General features: G+C 40.6%; 1 protein-coding gene across 2 annotated transcripts; it reads left to right on the forward strand.

The window, feature by feature from the left end:
- Positions 1-884: 884 nt before the first annotated feature.
- On the forward strand, positions 885-18,747 carry INIP (INTS3 and NABP interacting protein). Of its 2 annotated transcripts, XM_059142065.1 has the most exons (6): positions 885-1,052; positions 2,319-2,401; positions 11,557-11,600; positions 14,349-14,451; positions 16,785-16,875; positions 18,007-18,747. In XM_059142065.1, exons 4-6 carry the CDS (start codon positions 14,414-14,416, stop codon positions 18,100-18,102), a joined length of 225 nt encoding a protein of 74 aa, XP_058998048.1. In that variant the 5' UTR covers positions 885-1,052; positions 2,319-2,401; positions 11,557-11,600; positions 14,349-14,413; the 3' UTR covers positions 18,103-18,747. The 2 variants fall into 2 exon arrangements, with proteins under 2 accessions (XP_058998048.1, XP_058998047.1); XM_059142064.1 differs by lacking the exon at positions 11,557-11,600 and having other exon boundaries at positions 886-1,052.
- The last annotated feature ends 2,038 nt before the right edge of the window (positions 18,748-20,785 follow it).

The raw sequence follows: 20,785 nt of genomic DNA on the forward strand, positions 1-20,785 counted from the left end.
AAATATACATCATACATACATCAGGAAATGACAGGACCGGAGCTGATGCACAAGAACCTAGCGTGCGGAAGCCACTCAATAAATGCTTGGTAGTGTTATGACTTCAGTCCTAGATCCGTGCACAACAAAATTGTGCATTACAAACATTTACCACTTGAGCAAATACCGATTGTTAAGAACATAAGTTCAAATTCTAGAAAATGTGCGTAACCGGGGTTACCGACCACAGAACAGGTGACGCACGCCAGTACACGGTTACCTTTCAATGTAAATACGTCGATCCAACGCACGAGAATCACGCAGCAGTGAACCCACCAGAAGGGTCTTCGTGTATTGAGATGTGACACAGCCATTTCTTGAACACATGATCGCACAGTAGCAAACATTTCTGCACGTTTTGTGCTTTTCTTATGTATAATTACACGAACTATTAAAACAAAAACAAATCCCTGGGATTTGAGGATGTGTGTGGGCGCACAACCCCAGATGGTTGTTCAATCTCGAAAGGCTGCCCAGCCTGTGAAGTTTGGCCCTCCCCTCATCCCAGGGGAAGTGCATTCCTATCGTCTCAGGCCCCGCCGGGCTGGAGACTTTTCTCTGAACCATAATGGCCTCGAAAAAAGGGTAACTCGCGGTGCTAGGGACCCGGCTAGTGTCGGCCCCGCCCCTGCCCGCATAGTCAGCGGCAAGCGTCTCCACGCCCCGCCTGGGCCCGCCCCTCCTGGGCCCGCCCTACCCGGGCTCCGCCCCCAACAGCACAGCCTGCATCTCCCATGCGCCTCTTCGGCTGCCACTCTTCGGAAAGGAAGTGGCCTTATGCACGGGGCTGCAGTTAAAACACGGATCGCTGCGGGCAGCTGCCGCTGGACGCATGCGGGAGGCGGAACTTCCGCTCCCTTCGGTGTACGTCAGGCAGGAGGCGGAAGCGCAGCGGGGGCGGGAAGGTTGTAGAGCCGCAAGTTGGGCTCTGTTTGCAGGTCTCTAAGTGGTCGCGCCCCCTTTGAGAGAGCGATCGGACCGCAAGGAGGCTCCTGGGTGCTCTCTTGGCCCTGGTAAGTAGGAACGCCTGACGGCGGCGGGGGAGGGAAGTGTGTGGTCCCGGCGCTGATCTGCTGCTGCTGTCTTTGTTGCCATAGGGTAGCCGCCTCCCCACCTTCCTCACTTCCCTTGCTCGGGATGCTGTCGGCCGCAGCCCCCGCCCAGCCTGCGCTCCACGCCCTCCTGCAAGGACCCTTTGAGAAGCAGGTGCCGCCCTGTCACATCCCTGCTTTACGTTTCCGTTCACTAGATGGCCCTCTTTCCTCTTCTCCCAACCGGCTTGGCTCGCCCTGCGCTTCTGCAGGAGCACCTAAGGATATTTTGTTCAAAACCGAAATCTGTTTGCCAGCCCTTGTACTTTTCCCGGGTTCCCCTAAGGCATCCCTCATCACGCCAATAGAATCAGTTCCTCTCTGCTTCCGGAGCACTGTTGGCGCCTTTTAAAGAGCGCGTTTGTTAAACTCTTCAGTAGGGTTGTTTGAATGAGAGTATATTTTCCCGCTGGAACTCTGTGTCCCTTGAGGGGTAGGGTCTTGCTCATTTGCGATCTCCCCAAGGCCTGATACAAAACCCACAAAGTTGGGAAACTAACAGCCCAAAGTATTCTTACTAGCTTTGTGGCTTTGGGCACGGATCTCCCCATCTATAAAGTGGTGATAAATAAAAGAATTTCAAGCATCTTACACAGTGTATGGTGCCGAGTATGTACTTAATGAATTCTAGGCGCGTTTTCCTTTTTAGCTTTCAGTATACATAGTAGTTGCTGGATATATTTTTTAAGTGAATAAAGAAGGACCATCGAGGAATTTTTGTTAGTTTGTTTGTTTTCCTGTCTAGCACTGATTGTATTGATGCTATCAGTTGGTTGATACATTGTATCAATAGTGTTTGGTAAATACAATGTAATGTAATACATTGTAATATTAAAGACAGCAATGCTGAATGTTGGTATCTGCAAGAGTAAACATTGAACTTTAATGCTATGCTAAATGTTGGTTTATCGCCAAGAGTAAACATTGAACTTTAATGTTCTAATTAAATACTTAATTAAATACTAATTAATTAAATACTTAATTAAATACTAATTAATTAAATACTTGAGGGACTTGCAGAATTTAAATTTGTGATTTAGTCTGTACACTTTTCAGATGCATATTTCTGAAGAGGTAAAAAAAAACTGAAAACGTTTCATTGTAGGGAGGTTAGCTGTTCCTGACAACTTTTAGTTTGTTACTAAAGTATGGTATATTTTATATATGTATACACATAATTTTCTACAGGGGACTGTAAAGTGCTGACCAGTTGCCACTGAGCATAGCTGAAACAAAATAGGAAGATATGGCAGCAAACCCTTCAGGACAAGGTAATGCATGCTGGAACTTGTTATTACCAGGAACTTTTCCCTCGTTTAATAAACATGTTTTAATAGAAAGTTGGGATAGGGCAGTTACTGTAGTCAGAATAAAAAATTAATAGCAAAGTAAAAATCCTGTATTTGAAGTAAGTCCAACATTGTATCAGATATATAATATTCTTAATAGCTATTAATCCTATTTTTTAATTTGTGTTAAAATTATTCACACTTGGGGCGCCTGGGTGGCTCAGTGGGTTGAGCTGCTGCCTTCGGCTCGGGTCATGATCTCAGGGTCCTGGGATCAGAGTCCCGCGTCGGGCTCTCTGCTCGGCGGGGAGCCTGCTTCCCTCTCTCTCTCTGCCTGCCTCTCCGTCTACTTGTGATTTCTCTCTGTCAAATAAATAAATTTTAAAAAAAATCTAAAAAAAAAAAAAATTATTCACACTGGAGGATATGTGCTATGGTGAGTCCTGTGAAGTGTGCAAGCCTGACGATTCACAGACTTGTACCCCTGGGGCAAATAATACATTATATGTTAATAAAAAATTGAAATTATTCACACCTGGGGTGCCTCAGTGGCTCAGATGGTTAAGCATCTGCCTTCAACTCAGGTGATGATTGCAGGGTTCCTAGGGTTGAACTCCACATCAGGCTCCCTGCTCATCGGGGAGTCTGCTTCTCCCTCTCCTTCTGCCCCTTCCCCCTGCTTGTGCTCTCTCTTTCTCTTGCTCTACTCTCTCTCTCTCAGATAAATAAGTAAAATTCTTTAAAAAAAAAAAAAAAGGCACCCCCAGGAGGCTCAGTTGGTTAACCTGCTTTCAGCTCAGGTCATGATCCCAGGGTCCTGAGATGGAATCCCACTTCAGGCTCTTTGCTCAGCTCTGAGCCTGCTTCTCCCTCTGCCCCTCCCCCTACTCATGTGCACAGCCTCTCTCTCTCTCTCTCTCTGACAGATAAATAAAATATTAAAAACAATAAAATAAAATAAAAAGATTATCCACACTGTAAGTCTTAGGCCCTCCTCTGACATCTGTGTTCTCTTCTACTTGAAATCAAAATCTCTTCTACTTGAAATATAAAGAGATTATATTGGGTGCCTGGGTGGCTCAGTGGGTTAAAGCCTCTGCTTTCGCCTCAGGTTGTGATCCCGGGGTCCTGGGATCGAGTCCTGAGTCGGGCTCTCTGCTCAGCGGGGAGACTGCTTCCCTTTCTCTCTCTCTTTCTGCCTGCCTCTCTGCCTACTTGTGATCTCTGTCTGTGAAATAAATAACATCTTTAAAAAAATAAAGAGGTTATATTGTCACCAGGCAATATTCATGCCTTTATCTTCATTTGCTCTACAAACTTTGATACATATCACCTCTGTTTAGAAGCTCTCTAAAGCATATCAGGTCAGAAACATCCTAGAGAAGTTTTTATTTAAAAATAAGTTTTATGGGACACTGAAAAAAATAAATTAAAAAAGTAAGTTTTAAAAAGTAAAATTTAATCTTCAGAAAGTATTAAATCCCACTTGGTAAGTTACGTCCTGTTTCAAAACTTGAAGCAAACCTCTATTTCCTTTCCCTATCAATTCTAAACTCATTTGACCCATATTTTTTATTACTTATCTCTGTCCTGATTTTTTTACCTTAGTTTTGTCTCGCTTAAACTTCATATAAATGTAGTCGTGCAGTGTGTACTTGTTTGTATCCAGCTTCTCACTAAACTCACTAAACTGTGAGTTTCATCCGTGTTGTGCCATGTGTTGGTAGTTTATTGTTTCTTGGGGAGTAGTGCTCTACTGTATGTATTCACCACCATTTTTTAAAAATTCATTCTCTGGTTGTCTCAGTGTTGGCCATTGTGAATACAGCTGCTTTGAATATTTGTTTATAAGTCTTTTTGTAGATATTTGGATTAATAGCTGAGTACATTGTTAACATTTTGAAAAAACTGCCAAACCTTTTCCCAGACTGGCTGTACTAATTTATATGCCCTCTGGCAATATGTGAAAATTCTGGGTGCTCTGTGTGTAGTGTTATAGGTTGTCTTAATTTTAGCCATTTCAATGGCAAAGTGACATCTCATTATAGTATTAACTTGCATTTCCCTGTTGACAAATGTTGAACTCTTTTTTTTTTTTACCTACTGGCCATTGTAAACCTTTTTTATTTTTTAACTTAAGTCTTTTGCTCTTTTTTTTTTTTAATTGGTTTATTTTTATCATTAAGTTTTCCTTTTTTATAGAGTCTAGATACAGGTCTTTTGTCACTGCTAATTGCATCATCTGGATCCTCTTGGAGTTGTTTTCTTTCCTTTTTTTTTTTTTTCTTTAAAGATTATTTATTTATTTGACAGATCACAAGTAGGCAGAGGCAGGCTGAGAGAGAGAGGAAGAAGCAGTCCCCCACTGAGCAGAGAGCCCGATGCCGGCTCCACCCCAGGACCCTGTAATCATGACCTGAGCCGAAGGCAGAGGCTTTATTTATTAGTGTGGGTCACCTTTTTCTTGCTATACTTAGTGTTTGATTACTGGATAGTGGATATTACTAATATATTGTAGAAACTCTGGATTCTTTTGTATTGCTCTGAAATGTGGTTTCTGTTCTAGCAAATGCAAGCCTCAACTCACATTGCAAACTCTCGTCTTCCTTGTGTTGGGCTCTAGCTGAAATCTCTGCTCAGTCTTTTCAGCTTCCAGTTGCTGCCTACTTGGATCCCCCGGGGGGTCTCCATGTGTAGTTTTTGCAGGAAACAGAAATGCTGGGCGGATTGTATAGGCACGTTTTGGACTTTACTCCTTCTGCCTTTCCCTTTTGGGTTTCTCCCCTCATTTTCTGGCTCCTCTGCCAGCCCTGAACTGTCCTCTGACAACTCAGAGCCAGTAAGGTGAGGCCATCCGAACTGTTTGTGGATCGAACAAAATGTCGCAAATTCCCAAACTCAGGAGTTGAGGTTTCTCCCTCAACTGATTTTGGTCAGTCTCTACTGCTTTCTAGTTGTCTTATCTAGTTATCTTCTAGTTATCTAGTCTTTACTATTTTCTAGTTATCTTAATTTGTAAGATGAATTTTTCATCTTTTGTCCAAAATTTGTAATTATACTGTGACAGGGTTTTTCTAACCAACTACTCTGCTACTACTGGAAGTTGGAAGTCTGCTGTTTCATTATATGTAAATCTGTTTTCGTATATTTGTTGCATTTAGGGCACACTAAACGTTCATGAGCTTTATAGAAATATAGTATTGTGAAAAGCGAGCTGTGGTGATCATTGTAACTATCTAATACCATTCTGTTCTTTCAAATAACCCTGTGTGATTTGTGTGCTCTGTGGATTAATCACAGGTCAACATTTGCTTCTGATCTTTGATCTGTTCTTTTTGTGAAGTTATCAGATGAAAAAGAATTTAATTTGAACCAAAATGAAAACAAAGAGACGTCTATTTTAGAGTGAAAATATGCTGCTAAAAATCACACAATGCAGTCCAGATGAAAATAAATTTTAAATTATCTATCTGTTTTAATAGCACAATAATTGAGATTTACAATTTGCCGTTTTTTTTTTTTTAAGCATTTGCAATAAAATGCAATCTTCTTTAGAGTTGTCTTTGATTGGTCCATAAATATATCTGCTGTGAAACATCCTCCAATCTAAATAGAATTGAATTGAGATTAGCCTTTGGCTTCTGTTGTTCTTTTGTCAGTGATTTTTTTTTTTTTTTTTTTTTTTTTTTTTTTTTGGTGTCCTGAGCTGCTGTTAGGCACCAGCAGAGGGAGTCCATATTATGCTCTATAGAGTCCCAGTGAAAAATTTAAAATTCTAATTTGTTTGGCTCTTTCGCATTTTGCTTTCTATATTAAATTATTTCTGTACCCTTCATATGTATAGGAGCTACTTAATACAGAGATTGAATGCCAGGTGCCATAATTATCTTAAAACAATAGCTGAAAGGACCATGACTTGAAAAAAGAAATCCTGATCTGTACACTGCAATTTGTTAGGATCCCTGGTGAGGAGACAGAATCCCATTGTGTTCACTGAGCCCCACTAGCAGATCTAACAGTGTGTCATACTGTGGTAGCAATCAGGACTGCTAAATTTCATAAGCTCTTGGCACAGTCACTGAAGTCTCCTCCTTATCATCCATCGTAGTATGGAACATTTGGTTGGTTCTTAATAACTACCTGCTTGATAAGTAACATTTTGAGAGTTTTAATATGTAGAGGCAGATTCTCAAACTGGAATTTGGCCAACGTACTATGTAAAGAATCTTTCATTACTTGTAAATATCAAGGTTCTATGATCTTGTGGTGGCACCTGATTTCAGACACAGAAACCTAGTGAAATACTGAGTAAGAAATGTGAATTATTTTCTTTGATTCTTTTATTTTCTAGTGATCTTAAAATGTTTGCAGGAATAACTCTAAGTCCTGCAGATCAGGTGGTAGGAACTTTTGACTTGGGCCATTCTAGATGCTCTTAGGTGTGATTTCAGGGTACTGTGTAGGAGTGGGATGGCATAGCTCTTGGAGGTGGAGGTGTCTTGCTTGGCCTCGGGGCCCAAATACTAAGTCTTACCCCAGGCCATCTATGGTGCAAAAGAAAAGCAAGGTATGCTACCTCTCAATTAAGATGTAAAGTAAATGTAAATTAAAATTTATGCTATGCGTAAAAATAATTTAAAACTCTTGTATTTGTACTTTTTTTTAAAGATTGCAAAGATGATGCAATTTACAGTAGATTTTTAAAGCTAGATTTCCTTTTGTTTCATATTTAGCTGTAGAGGCAGAGTGCTGTATTTTTCTGGTGTGCTAGGAATGATCTGTAGGCCCCAGGCTGAATTAGGAATGAAATTGAGTTGAGGCAGAATATGTTGTAAAGCATCTTCGGATCCTTGTGTATCGTTGGGAGAAGGCTTGAGCTCCCCCGGCCCACTGAGACTGGCCTGGAGGCCTGTCCTGTGAGTGTAACCCTAGAAAGCTGCATGCTCATCAGCTGTATTCTTTGTAATGAAAAACTATTCACTGAAAGTGAGTTGGCACAATGGGGCTGAGAAGAGTCTAGTGATGTTAACTAACTAACAGTGATAGTGATAGCTAGCACTTACCACATGGCACACTGTATGCTAGATATTATACTTTGATTTTCTGTACTTCATGTAACCACCGTTCAGAGTTGTTACTATTGTCTCCACTGGTCCGGACTCCTGAGATAATTTCCCAATATGAAGTAGTAACTGGTAGTACTGATATGAGAAGTCAGATTGATTCTCTGCCCCAGTACCCTGTTCATTGTTTTTTCATACTGCACTTTAGCTGAGGGATTAGAACATTATAATTATGGGGCGCCTGGGTGGCTCAGTCATTAAGCATCTGCCTTCGGCTCAGGTCATGACCGCAGGGTTCTGGGATTGATAGGACGCCTGTCTCGGACTCCCTGCTGTGCTGGAAGCCTGTCTCCCTAGCCCACTCCCCCTGCTTATGTTCCCTCTCTTGCTGTCTCTTTCTCTGTCAAATAAATATATATAATTTTTTTTTTAAAAAAGTTTAAAAAAAAAAGAATATTCTAATTATAGCATCTAAGAGAAAAATTGGCAGCTCCAGAATAGAGGCAAAAGACTTCTAAATCTTTGTATTTCTTCTGCATCTGTTATTAAGCAGAAAATCTTTGCAATGAAATGGACCTGGGGTTTTATCTGTAAGAGGAAAAGAAAAATGAGTGATGAGGACAGGTTGGTTCGAGCAGAAAATAACTCATCTTATTTAGCCAGTAGAGTGTGGCAGCGGCTTACACAAGGACTAAGTCCTTGAGCTCTGAGAGAACTTGAAAACAGGGAGGTCCCCTGACCAGACATTAGGGTTCATTCCTTTCCTTTGATATGTATTTTCAGTAAATTCCAAAAAGTAGCTAAGAGTTAAATTATTTTTTTTCAAGATTTTTTTTATTTATTTATTTATTTATTTATTTATTTATTTATTTGCGAGAGCATGAGCAGAGGGGCATAGGGAGAAGCAGACTCCCTTCTGAGCAGGAAGCCCGACATGGAGCTTAGTCCCAGGACCCTGAGATCATGACCTGAGCCGAAGGCAGAGGCTTAACCCACTGAGCTACCCAGGGTCCCCAAGCTGAATAATTTTTCAGTCTCTCCAGGTACAAGAAGTGTTTGCCATTAACAAAATACCAGAAAGACTAATTATTGGTACTATTCAACTCACATTAACTTAGTAATGTTATATGCTTTTATTCTGCTAAGACAGACATCAGACAGTCTCCCCTGGATGAGGTTTGAGCTTTAACCACTGAACACATTACATATATTGTTGGGCAGTGTGGTAGGCAAAATGATCGCCTCCCCACCACCACCAAAGATGCTCACCTCGTAATCCCCACGACTATGTTATACCTTCTCTGGCAAAAAGAACTTTGCACATGTGACTAAGGTTAAGGGCCTTGAGATGGGAAGATTATCCTGGATTATCCAGGTGGGCCCATTTTGATCACAGGAGGCCTGAAAAGCAGCAAATTTTCTCCCTAGCTATGGTCAGAGAGATACGGTGTTGCTGGTTTGAAGGCAGAGAAAGGGTACCATGATCCAAGGAACTCGGGCAGCTTCTAGAAACTGGGAAAGGCAAGGAAACAGATTCTTCTCTAGAAGCTCCAGAAAGAAATGCAGCCCTTGATTTTAGCCAAGCAAGACCACTGAACTACAGAACTTTTAAGATAATAGATTTGTGTTGTTTTAAGAGACTAGCAAGTTTGTAGTAATTTGTTACAGCAGCAATAGAGAAGTAGAAATAATTCACCACTTAACTATATGAGCCAAAAATCTAGGAGCCATCCACAACCCCTTCTTCACCACTCCTTACTTCATATTTACCCTGCCAAGTCTGTTGATTGAACTTCCTGAATAGCTCCTGGATCTGTTCCTATCTTTCCATTTCCCTGGCGGGTAACAACTTTTGTCATCTCTAGGTTGTTCTACTATCATAGTCTCCTGTTTCCTCTTGCCTAGCCTGTTCTCAACACTGTAGCTACAGTGCTCTTGTGATACGGGAAAGTGTTATTTCCCTGCCTCAACGAACTTATTTATTTGTCCTAGTGAATTCAGTTCAGGCATTACTTTCTCTGGAAGCCTTCACTGCTCCCCTACTCCCAGACTAGGTCAGATTTATTCAACGTTGATTCCCACAATAGTGGATTGTTATAAATGCTTATGGAATTTTCTTTCTTTATTTCATACCACTCATCTTAGATTCTAAGTATACATTCATTGCTGTAATTATTTGATCATTTCTACACTCACTGGACTGTTTGGGAACCAGGAGAGCTAGAATCATGTCCAGCTTTGGCTTATCATGTGTATCCTTAGAACCTATCTAGTGCCTGTATATGATGAATACACAATAAATATATGTTGATTCAGTAAATAACTTAAAACATGGTAAACTAATAGTGTCACAGTGACTTTTCTTTAATACTAAACAGGTATCTTAAGTATGACACGTTGAATTAATATATAGTTGTGACAAATATATAGCCTGTAGGATAACCACTTGAAAGGATTTGAATATTTTAGAACAGTTTTCATTCTTTAGCTTTAGATGTTTTTTCCAATAAGAAGAATTCCAGTTAGTGCTTATTTAAGTGTGGTAGAGCTATTCATGTAAAGCGATTTTCAGCTGTTAGGTTTTAAATGCAGTTTGATGTGATACCAGTTCCTCAGGAATCTTTTTAGTGACGAAAAAATGTGTGGGAGTTATATGTTTCTATGAATGGATGAAGAAACGAAAATATATATGATTATGAATGGAGATGGGGTTACAATTCTAAAAGTAGAAGTATTTTAGAGTGTGCTGCTTTATTCTCAGGTAATCTTATTAGGAAAAAAAATTCCTTTAACTATAAAGGAATATTAAGTACTGTACATTAGATATATCTTTAACACCTTCATGCTTCTGAGAATGTAAAAGTTATGTGTAGCTATGATATATGTAAAAGAATGTAAAAGTCAAATGTTAAATTATGGCAAGAGAGATTAAAAAAAAAATCTTGTGTAGTGAGTGTAATAAAAAAAATTAAATGTTATGTATTGATGTCCTAGTTAGAGTTTGTTTGTATAAACCCTGAAGGTGGGAGAATCTCACTGTAGAATATTACGCTTTAGCTTACTGTAGAATATTACGCTTCAGCAGAGTTGCGCAGCGGAAGCGTGCTGGGCCCATAGAATATTACGCTTCGTATAAACAGATAGATTATATAGTTTGTGCCTTAAGTTTCAAATTCGAAAGCTATTATTTTCTAAGTGCCGTCTGTCGACTTTTATATACTTTTATAACGTAAACGTTTTGTGCGAAATAGAGTAATAATATGTTTTTTAAAAAATCAAGAGGGAAGCATAGATTTCAGGAGCATTAGACAAGATCAGAAAATAAACGCCCGGAAGACCTGACCATACCCTTTCTCTGTAAAGTAGCTTTTGTGGCTCTCAGCTGTCTGTAGATATACATTTAAGGTCTGGAATATTATGCAAAAGATAATTTTGTGTGGTTAGACTGAGGAAAAGGAGTTGAGAAGGGAGGTTATTTTTGAGACATTCAGGACATGAAATTCCTGTGACTCTGTGATTGGGTAGATGTGGGTAGTAAGGGGGAGGGGTTATAAGGATAAAACTTGGGTTTCTGGGTGGGAGTACGGGGCAGTAAATGAGCTACAGAGACAGGCGCCATCCCGTCTTTACCAGGGAGGCAAGGCATGGGCTAGCCCACTCCGGTGACCCCTTGTTTAAATCCTTCAGTGAGTTCTTTAAAGTCCAAGCGGATGTCATGCATGGAGAAAAATACTCATCACTGCTCATAATTTAATTAATGGTATATTAAACCTACACTCATCTAATAAAGTAACTTCTAAAATAAAAATTTTTAAACATTTAGAATTGATTATAAGCTTATTTTGTTAAATTCTCTGTAACAGTTTAAATTAGAATTAAATTAATGATTATGTAATACTTTGTAATGATTGCAAAATTAGTACACTTAAATCTATATAAAAATATTAATCCATAGGCTTAATTAATTTATTCTTTCTGTACTTGTTTTTATGTCTTCTGGGGTTATAATAATCTTCCCAGATTCTTATTTTTGTCCTTTCCCAGGATTATAGTAATCTTTCTATACCTTCCTAGGGTTACAGTAATCTTACCACTACCAAAACAAAACAAAATTTCAGGTAAGTCAAGATTTAGTGTTTTTTGATAAGTTTGATTCTCAGCCAAAACACAAGATTTGGCTATGCCTTTAAAGATGATTTAAAAGCTGTGCTGCTGTGCATTGGGTCCCTTCTATCATTAAACTTGACCTGCTGAGTTAATGGGATTTCTTTAAGCTCATGGCTACCTCATAGATTTTTAGTTTCTTGCAACCTGGAGTTAGCCCCTAAATGAAATACTTCTGTGTTCTGTTTTCATTATGAATTGCCCTTTTCTGGTAGCTTTACTGCCAAGATTTAATGCATTTCATCTCCCAAGAGGTCAGGGAGCATTAGGTCTTACAGTTAGCTCTCTTTAGGAATTTCACTAACTCATCCAGTTAGGACTCACCGTCTCTGCTTGGTCTCTGTGACATGGCTGCTCATCACCACTGGGGCTCCTTTTAAATGGCATGTGTGTGCTTGTGCGTGTGCGAGTGCACGTGTGTGAGAACCTGTGCTGAATCCACCTCTCTTGTTCTTGATCCCACAACTGCTTTTTCTGGAAGTGTTTGGCTTAGCCTCAGTTTCCTGTATCTACCCCTTCCTCCGTGTACCTAAACAAAAAGTATACAGCTGTACTTTATAAACAGACACTTAATAGGAGAAATAAATCCCTAAATGTTAACATTAACCTAATTATTAATTGTAATTATTACAACTGACCTAATTGTTAATGATAATAATTATTATTTTCACCCTTCTTTACAACTATATTTTTATGTTTTAACTTTCCCTTTTGTATCTTCTTATGGAGTCATGGCTTATCATTGACTCAATTTGTTCCATTTAGCTATAATTATTATTCTCTTTTTAATGTTCCAATTGTGACATCCTGGCTAACCTCAGGTTCACTTCTTTATTCTTTTTTTTTTTTTAAGCATTTTATTGATTGATAGAGAGGGAGGGAGAGGGCATGAATGGGGGGAAGGGCAGAGGGAGAGGGAAAAACAGACTCCCCACTAAACAGGGAGCCCAATATGGGACTCCTCCCAGGACCCCGAGATCACGGACCTGAGCTGAAGGCAGACGCTTAACCGACTGAGCCACTCAGGTGCCTGACTTCTTCGTTCTTTCAGCACTACCCTGGATATTTAAAACCAAACCAAACAAAACCTCCATGCTTTCTGACAAGATGTTCAAGGCACATTTGTTTTCTTTTCTTTTCCTTTTTTTTTCTTGCACTAAAACATGCAACTAGTACTTTCCCTACAAAGTTCCTTGTCACAGAGGATAGACATTTAAAAAAAAAAAAAAATAGGAAAGCTTCAACGCATTGAAAAGCTCAGTTGTGCTTGTATTCGTCTGAACATTATTGATCAGATTATCTTCATGTAGTCTTTTTAATGATTTGTACATACAATTTCTATGTATATACATTTTTTTTACTGATTGTGACCCTAAAATATTATTTGCGAACAAATTAATCTTGAGAGAAAGCTTATTTCTGTAAACAGCACATCAGTACTTCTGAGTGTGGTTATGTATTTTGCTCATCACATATTTAGACACTATCAGATTTCAAATCTCTAGTACCTCTAAATTCCTACAAAGATGGAACTACATAATTATCTTCTAAGAACACATTAGCCTCTTCTGAGAAGTGGAAAAAAGTCTTGTCCTATAGTTAGGAATATACCTAGTGGTGTAACTTGCTTTATATACATGCATCTTCATATATACAAATGGGAGAGTGCTGCTTTCCCTTGGAAAGCATTCTTCACTTGACAGAGAACTCACTTTGGGCTTCATTTCCCAGCCTTTTATCTTTCCATGTGCTTTCTTTTAAATTAGGGATCAAACTCAAATGCCCACAGGCATATATACAAATCTCATAAGGACTGTAATAAGGTAGAGAGTGCCCGGTGTCTTTTTAATGTGGTAAAATAGTGATGATTATTTCTTTGTTCTGGTTAATTTTTACCATGGGGGTATCCAGATCCCTTGTTGCTGGTGCTTGAGATGTTTCAAGAGAAGCAAGAAATCTGAGGATCTTTTTGACATTCTTTCAATGTTTACATGTTGGCATTTAATTCAGATTTTACTTAGTTAATTAATGTTAGAGAGAGCACATGGCGGGGGGGGGGCGGGTGGAGGGAGAGAATCTCAAGCAAACTCCCCACTGAGTGAGATGCCAAACATGTTGGGCTTGGTCTCATGACCCTGAGATCATGACCTGAGCTCCCGTCGAGAGGATGCTTCACCAGCTGAGCCACCCAGGTGCCCCTAATTCAGATTTTAAAACCTAGTTGGTTGCTGCTCCTGGGCCAGGATTTTGCACCCTCTGCTCTAGACCTTATGAAATTTGAAGATCAAAATCAAGCCCAGTATTAAGTACTTGATAAAGAATACACACTTTTGTGTCCCATCTGTTATGCTCCATTTCTTTCTCAGAACTCCTATGTAGTCAGTTGCACTTCTTTGACTTGTTCCTTGAAAGACTGTGTCATTTCTGAATGAAAGCAGTTGGGAAAAAGAAATATTGTTTGGATCTGAGCATGTCTGGTGCTGTTTTCCTCCTGAAAACCTTGGTGGTTACAGTTCTGTGCTGGTAAAGTCGCTGGGAAGCAGTAGGAAAATGGTGTAACCATCTAGGGGAACTACTCACTAGTGGGTTCATTATCTTGTTAGAGAATAGAGTTTGCTTGCTGGGTGTTTAGATGGCTTGGGTTTATAAAAATAGATCTAAAATGTTTTTATCTCTCTCTCTCCTCCCCCACCCTTTTTTAGGTTTTCAAAACAAAAACAGAGTTGCAATCTTGGCAGAACTGGACAAAGAGAAGAGAAAATTACTAATGCAAAACCAATCCTCAACTAATCATCCTGGGGCGAGGTATTGAAGAATAATGTGTTTTTTATATTCAGTGATATCAAAAAGATCTTGGACAAAATACTTCAAGTTGGTCGGCAGATGTTTATCTCTGTAACATTGCAATTTACATGTTATGCATGTTTCTTGAAAAAAATTAGACAAATTGGTTAGATCTTAACTATTTCATTTCTAACTGGAATACTTAATGGTCCCCAGAGTACTTTTTAAAAAAGAAAAGGGTTTGTATGGTTTTTGTTTGTTGCTGAAATTGTCAGCATCCCACTTTTTAAGCAGTCTGCAAAGCAGGGAAAATACAGGTGGCTTCATCTTTATTGAGTTCAGTTTCTGCCTTCTTCCATCGCATGTAGCCACTGCCCTTGCCTTGCCCCTCGTTTTCAGCCAGACCTCCTGGAAGTGCTGTCCATCCTTGTCTTTACTTTCTCACTTACTGACTCCACAGCATACTCCATTCTGACTTGAGAGCCCCTCTCTCCCTTCCTAAGAAGAGGTGCCCACCTCAGTCACGTGCAAGCTGATGGTAGCCAAATCTGGTCGAATGAGGGTCTTCTCTTATTAGACATCTTAGCGTTGACACCACTGGTCACTCTGTCCTTCTTAAAATACTCCATTTCCTCAGCTTCCACTGGCTCAGTGTCACATGGTCTTGGTTTCTTTTGCAGACATGTCTCCACTGCCTGTCTCATGAATGTCCATGCTCCTGAGTTCGGGCCCACAGCCAGTTTCCTGTCTCAGCGGAGCTTTTAACTGGGCAGGTGCCTCCACTTGCACACCCTGTTATTTATGTGCTGATAACTTTTGTCTAGTCTTTCTCCCGACTCCCAAACTGCCTCTTGGGTAGCTCCACCTCGATGTCCCTTAGGCATTTCAAACTTCATGTGTCCCAGGCTGAACTCCTCTTCCCTTCCTGTGCTCTCCCTAACCACTTATTGTTCTTGGGTTTCTTGTCTTGGTGAGTAGCACTGATCTACTAGTTACTAGTGTCAGAAGAGTGGACTTCATTTATTCCCTTTCGTGTCCATCTCCAAGCAGTTGCCATTCCCTTACGTGAATAGTTGGAAACATGTCTCAGATCTGCCTGTTTTTCTTCATGGCTACTGATGCCACCCTCGTCCTGGCCACTCTCATTTCTTGCCTCCATGGCGATGGCTGCTTCCTCCCTGAGTTTCCCGTCATCTTCAGTCCTCCTGAATATATTTATAGTTGTGTCAGTTAGAATGTTTTAATCTGGAAGTAACAGGAACCAAGAAAGTCGGCGTACACATGAGGATGTATGTTTCGCAGGAGCGTGAAGAGCTGGCATTCCAGATCGGCTTCGTGCAGTGGCTGACAGTGTGAGCCGTGCTCCGGCCTCTCCCCAGCCTTCCTTTCTGCCTTTCTCTGTGGGCCAGTAGCTCCCTAATGGTCCAGATATGACCGCCATAGTCTCAGCTTCACATTATGCTGAGCCACCTATAGAGGCCAAAGCCAGAAAGATGCCTGTCCTACCTTCCTTTTGTAAGAGTCTCAGAAGCCTTCTTGCAGACTGCCCAGCAAGTCTAGTTGCCCAGAATTGTGTATCTTTCCCCTGCGTAAACCAGAAACCAGCAAGAAGAACGGCATTGTCTTATAGCTGTCAGAGTTCATTCCCTGAGGGGTGAGCCTGGCCAGCCCTGAACTGAGGGACGACCAGTAACTGAAGGAAGTTTGGATTCCATGAGCAAGGAGGTAGGGAGACGAACAGCTGTTGAGGAGGAGACCAGCACAGTCTGCTTAGCAGTGGTCTTTCGGAGTCCTTGTGTGGTACTTGTGATCATGTCACTCCTCTGTATTAAACTCTCTGGTAGCCTCTCTTCACTCTGAGGATAAGGTCTACATTTCTTAATTTATTTCGCAAGCCTTTGATACCCTGGCACCTGCCTTTCTCTCCCGTGTCATTTTCGGCCAAGCCACTTCACCCCTTTTCAACCCTGACCTCCAGTCCTGTTGAGCCGTTCATTTCTTCAGACACACCAAGGTCTTCGGCCCCAGGCTTTTCGCATGCTGTACCTTCTGCTTCAAAGTGCTTCCCTCTTCATCATAAATGTAGCCTGTGATAGACTGGAGTACCTCAAAGCAGTTTGAAAGTAGGGGACCATAGATCATCCCAAAGAATAACCAAAAATAGAGGTAATTTGAAGCTCTAGTAAATAATGGGCTTTCTTCATATAAATTAATATAAACAGTGGGAGAAAGAAAAAAAAAGACTTATTCTGGAAGGCCTTTTTTTTTTAATCGCTGTAAAGAATGTATAATGAAAAATGTGATTCAGAAGTAGGAAGTACTTAAACAGCAGATAACTAAGATTCCCATTTTAGCATCGCACTCTCGAGACCCTCTCTTAATAAGGACTTCCGGGATCATGCCGAGCAGCAGCATATCGCAGCCCAGCAGAAGGCAGCTTTGCAGGTGAGCAAAGGGTAACTGACATTCTTGTCTCATGGGAGAATTCCTGGGTCTTGGAAGTTCCTATTTTGTATTCTGGTGGAGCGACATCAATAAAAACGTTCCGCATATCACTGCAGTGGTTTTCTGATGATCAGTCATGCCCAAGGGATTTGAAGGACCAATACAGCAGTTATGAAAGTATCTTTTATGGTTTGGATATGGTCATGATTGATCCGGTGCTGTACCTGGCAAGGGATGCTCGCCTACAGTTTAGGATATTTGGATGGACAGAATGATCTTAAAGCTGAACGGGCTAGTTTAATAGTACATACATATTTTTTTTCAAATTTGTCATGCTGTTATACCCCTGGATAATCTTACCGGTTTATTGTTGTTTGGATTCTCTTGTTAATGGTCAGCATACCTGTTAACTCAGGAAGTGCTTAAAGTCTCACTCTTATCATAGGAATGTGATCATCTATCAGTTTAAAAAAAAAAAATACTGTTCTTCATAGGAATAAACAGTTTTAGTATCACAGTGATCTTGGACAGTTTGACTAACATTCCCAGAGAGCTTGAACAAGCCATCATTACCTATGCTTTTAAACCTTAGAGCCTCAGAATTGGAAGAGACAAAAGATCATCTCACTTAAGGCAACCTAAAAACAGTTTTTCTTTCTCTAGTGACAGAGGGGGGTCCTGGTGGTCTTCTGTTACTTACATTTCAACATTCTCTACAAAATGTTGGGATCTTAGTCACCACTAATCCACTCCCTTGCCCACCCTCCTCTCTTTCTCAAGCTCCTACTTTGTTGATCAAAGGCAAATTTGGGGGATCTTTGCTGCAAGTTTTCCCCACTCCAAGGAACAAAGTAATTCATTTCTTTAACTCATTATTGACTTTAGAGAATCACGGGAGACAGAGTGATCTGATAAATGAGTGCCTGGTGCAGCTTGTTAATAGAAATTCTTTATTACTGTTCATCTCCTGTATATTTAAACAAAATTAGCAGCAGCAGAACGGGATTTTTAAAGTAAATTTGGTCTTAAACACTCAGAAAGGACAAGTAGTTTTAATGCCTTGCTTGGAAAATTGTGATTTCTAATAGTTTAATTGCTTTTTTTTTCTTTCTTTTGGTAACTCTTCCCTAGCACGCACACGCACACTCATCTGGATACTTCATAACTCAAGACTCTGCCTTTGGGAACCTCATTCTTCCTGTTTTACCTCGCCTTGACCCAGAATGAAGAAAAGATTTGTCAAAAGTGACTATAATATCAGATGCCAAAGCTACTATCATTTAGTGCTATACGAACTGTGACTTTCAGAATTTTGGTGAACTTCTATACTTTTTTGCTCCTTTAAAAGAAAGGCATGTATATGTCGAAGCAGAAAAGGAGGGTCACCAGGAGGATGAGAGTTTTGGAAGCCGTATTATCTAAGGAACTGATGATGCTACTTGTGACTGTTTTGGAACACAGTTTGATTTTTGAACCCAAATCAGACTCTGAATTGGATGGTCACATAAATTCACCCCCCACCCCCCAACTAGGTGGATTGAATATATCATTGTCCGCAGTAGACTTTCATGAATAGTACTTAACTTTAAAGAAATGAGGGTGCTTTTAAAAATGTGAACCAGTAGGCTTAAATGATTTACATTCATATTTGCTGTTTATAGAATTGCTATCAGTGTACCTTCTGTGTTTATAGTCAACTTGTCATTCTTAAATATTCTTTAACTCGTGACTAACTCCTTTATTCTCCATTTTCAAAGAAAATCTAAGAGTAAGTTACCAACCAGTCTTTAACATCTTTTATAAACCTATGCTACTATAATTATGTGACTAAATGTGATTAAAAACAATGATAAGAAATGTGATTTAAAAATTCGTACGTCCTCTTATTATTTAGTGTTAGTACACGTATGGTGTGCCCACATTTTATTGTCCATTTTTGTTCTAATTAAAAACAGATGTGGGGCACCTGGGTGGCTCAGTGGATTAAAGCCTCTGCCTTCGGCCCAGGTCGTGGTCTCAGGGTCCTGGGATGGAGCCCCGCATCGGGCTCTCTGCTCAGCGGGGAGCCTGCTTCTCTCTCTCTCTCTTTCTCTCTGCCTGCCTCTCTACCTACTTGTGATCTTTGTCTGTCAAATAAATAAATAAAATCTTTTTAAAAAAATAAAAACAGATACAAATTGAGCCCCTTTTTAATTACTTTAAGGAGTTAGGTTAAGCAAGTTTCTCAATAGGACACAGAATCGGGAGTGCTTATTTAAGTATGCACTTAAGTATGCACTCCTACCTTACCCCAGTCCTAGAGAATTAGAATCTCTAATTCAAAACAAAGTCTGAAAAACCTGAGTAAGGAATTCAATTTTCCTTATATCTCTCTGTCTGCCTATCTATCTCACAGATATATAAACTCATAGATTTCTTTGTTCTAAAACTTAGCTAACATTAACTAAAATCTACATTTTTTTGACCTGTAAAAGGGTTGAAATTATATTTTATACTATGTCACAGATATAGTACTTTATATAACTACTTGTAATTGACCTCAGATTAGCCTTGAGTCCCCATCATCTCCGGTGGTAGGATAAAATTTAAACTTAAAATTCCAGTTTGGGTCAATATTTAATTGAAGTTCATCTCCCTTTTCAAAGACTTTCTTTCCTTCCTTCCCTAGATATTTGCACCAACTGCACAGCCCGAGGTTAACCCAAACTAATTAAAGCAGGAGTGGAGAATTCTAGACTTGGCCGTGCCATTTAGATTCTTTCTCTTGAGAATTTGAACTGATTTTCTGCATTTGGGTGAGGTGACAACCATTGCCATTGTAAGAGTCACTATCATAGCAAAGGTGTCCTTACCCCCTGGGGCTGAGGAGGTCCCCAGGGGCCTCTGGCTCCTGTCCCGCCTCAGGTCCCTCCAGCGTTGACTTGGGCCTTCTACAGTGGCCCTCACTTTCTTGAATTATTTGGACAGTGTCTCTTCTATGCAACACATGGTTCTATATCTATCTACTGATGCCGAGGAGATAAACAATTGGGATTGTATACTTTTTATACTATTAAAACCTCTACCTAATGTGTGACTTTTATGACCTAGGTAAAGAGGTCTTTTTTTCCAGTGGTATCTTTTCTAATCTCTTAGCCTTTTATTTTTTTATTTTTTTTTAAAGATTTTATTTATTTATTTGACAGAGAGAGAGATCACAAATAGGCAGAGAGACAGAGAGAGAGATGAGGAGAAGCAGGCTCCCTGCTGAGCAGAGAGCCCTATGCGGGACTCCATCCCAGGCCCCTGGGATCATGACCTGAGCCGAAGGTAGAGGCTTAACCCACTGAGCCACCCAGGCACCCCTCTCTTAGCCTTTTAAATAGATACTGTTAAATCCTGCAGTCCTGGCTAGGAAGCCCTTCCTCCCGCCCCTCTGCTGTGAGTCCCTTACAAATTCCGGTCAGTTCCATACGTGCTTGTGCGTACGCACTCTGTAAAGCACCAGGGTATGGAGGGGGGCGAGGGAGGGTGAGAAAGAGGAGACCTGCTCTGAAGGAGGTCACAGTGGAGAGGAGCCTGTTGTGGGACAGCCGAAATGGCCAAGGAAGGCCGAGTGCAGCACACCACAGAAGAGGCCCCCACAGCACTCCCCAGTCTAGATGGGCCTGGAAGTACTGGTAGGGTTTCACCTGGAAGGGCAGGAAGAGCTGCTGCAGTCAAAGGTCTTGGTCTCACAATCAAAGAGAAGGAGGGACTAAGACCATTGGTAGGACTGCAGCGCTGACTGGAAAAGCAGCGCACTAGTCAGAAGCCCCGAGGGGAAGCTTCGGTGTCGCTGCCCCCTGACTGGAGGGGAATGGGGGTAACTCATTTCACCTCTCTTGGGCATGTCAGTCTGTCTTGCCTGTAAGGTAGGAGCAGCACACAG

The sequence above is a fragment of the Mustela lutreola genome, chromosome 12 (genome assembly GCF_030435805.1).
Source record: "Mustela lutreola isolate mMusLut2 chromosome 12, mMusLut2.pri, whole genome shotgun sequence".
Lineage (NCBI taxonomy): Eukaryota > Metazoa > Chordata > Mammalia > Carnivora > Mustelidae > Mustela > Mustela lutreola.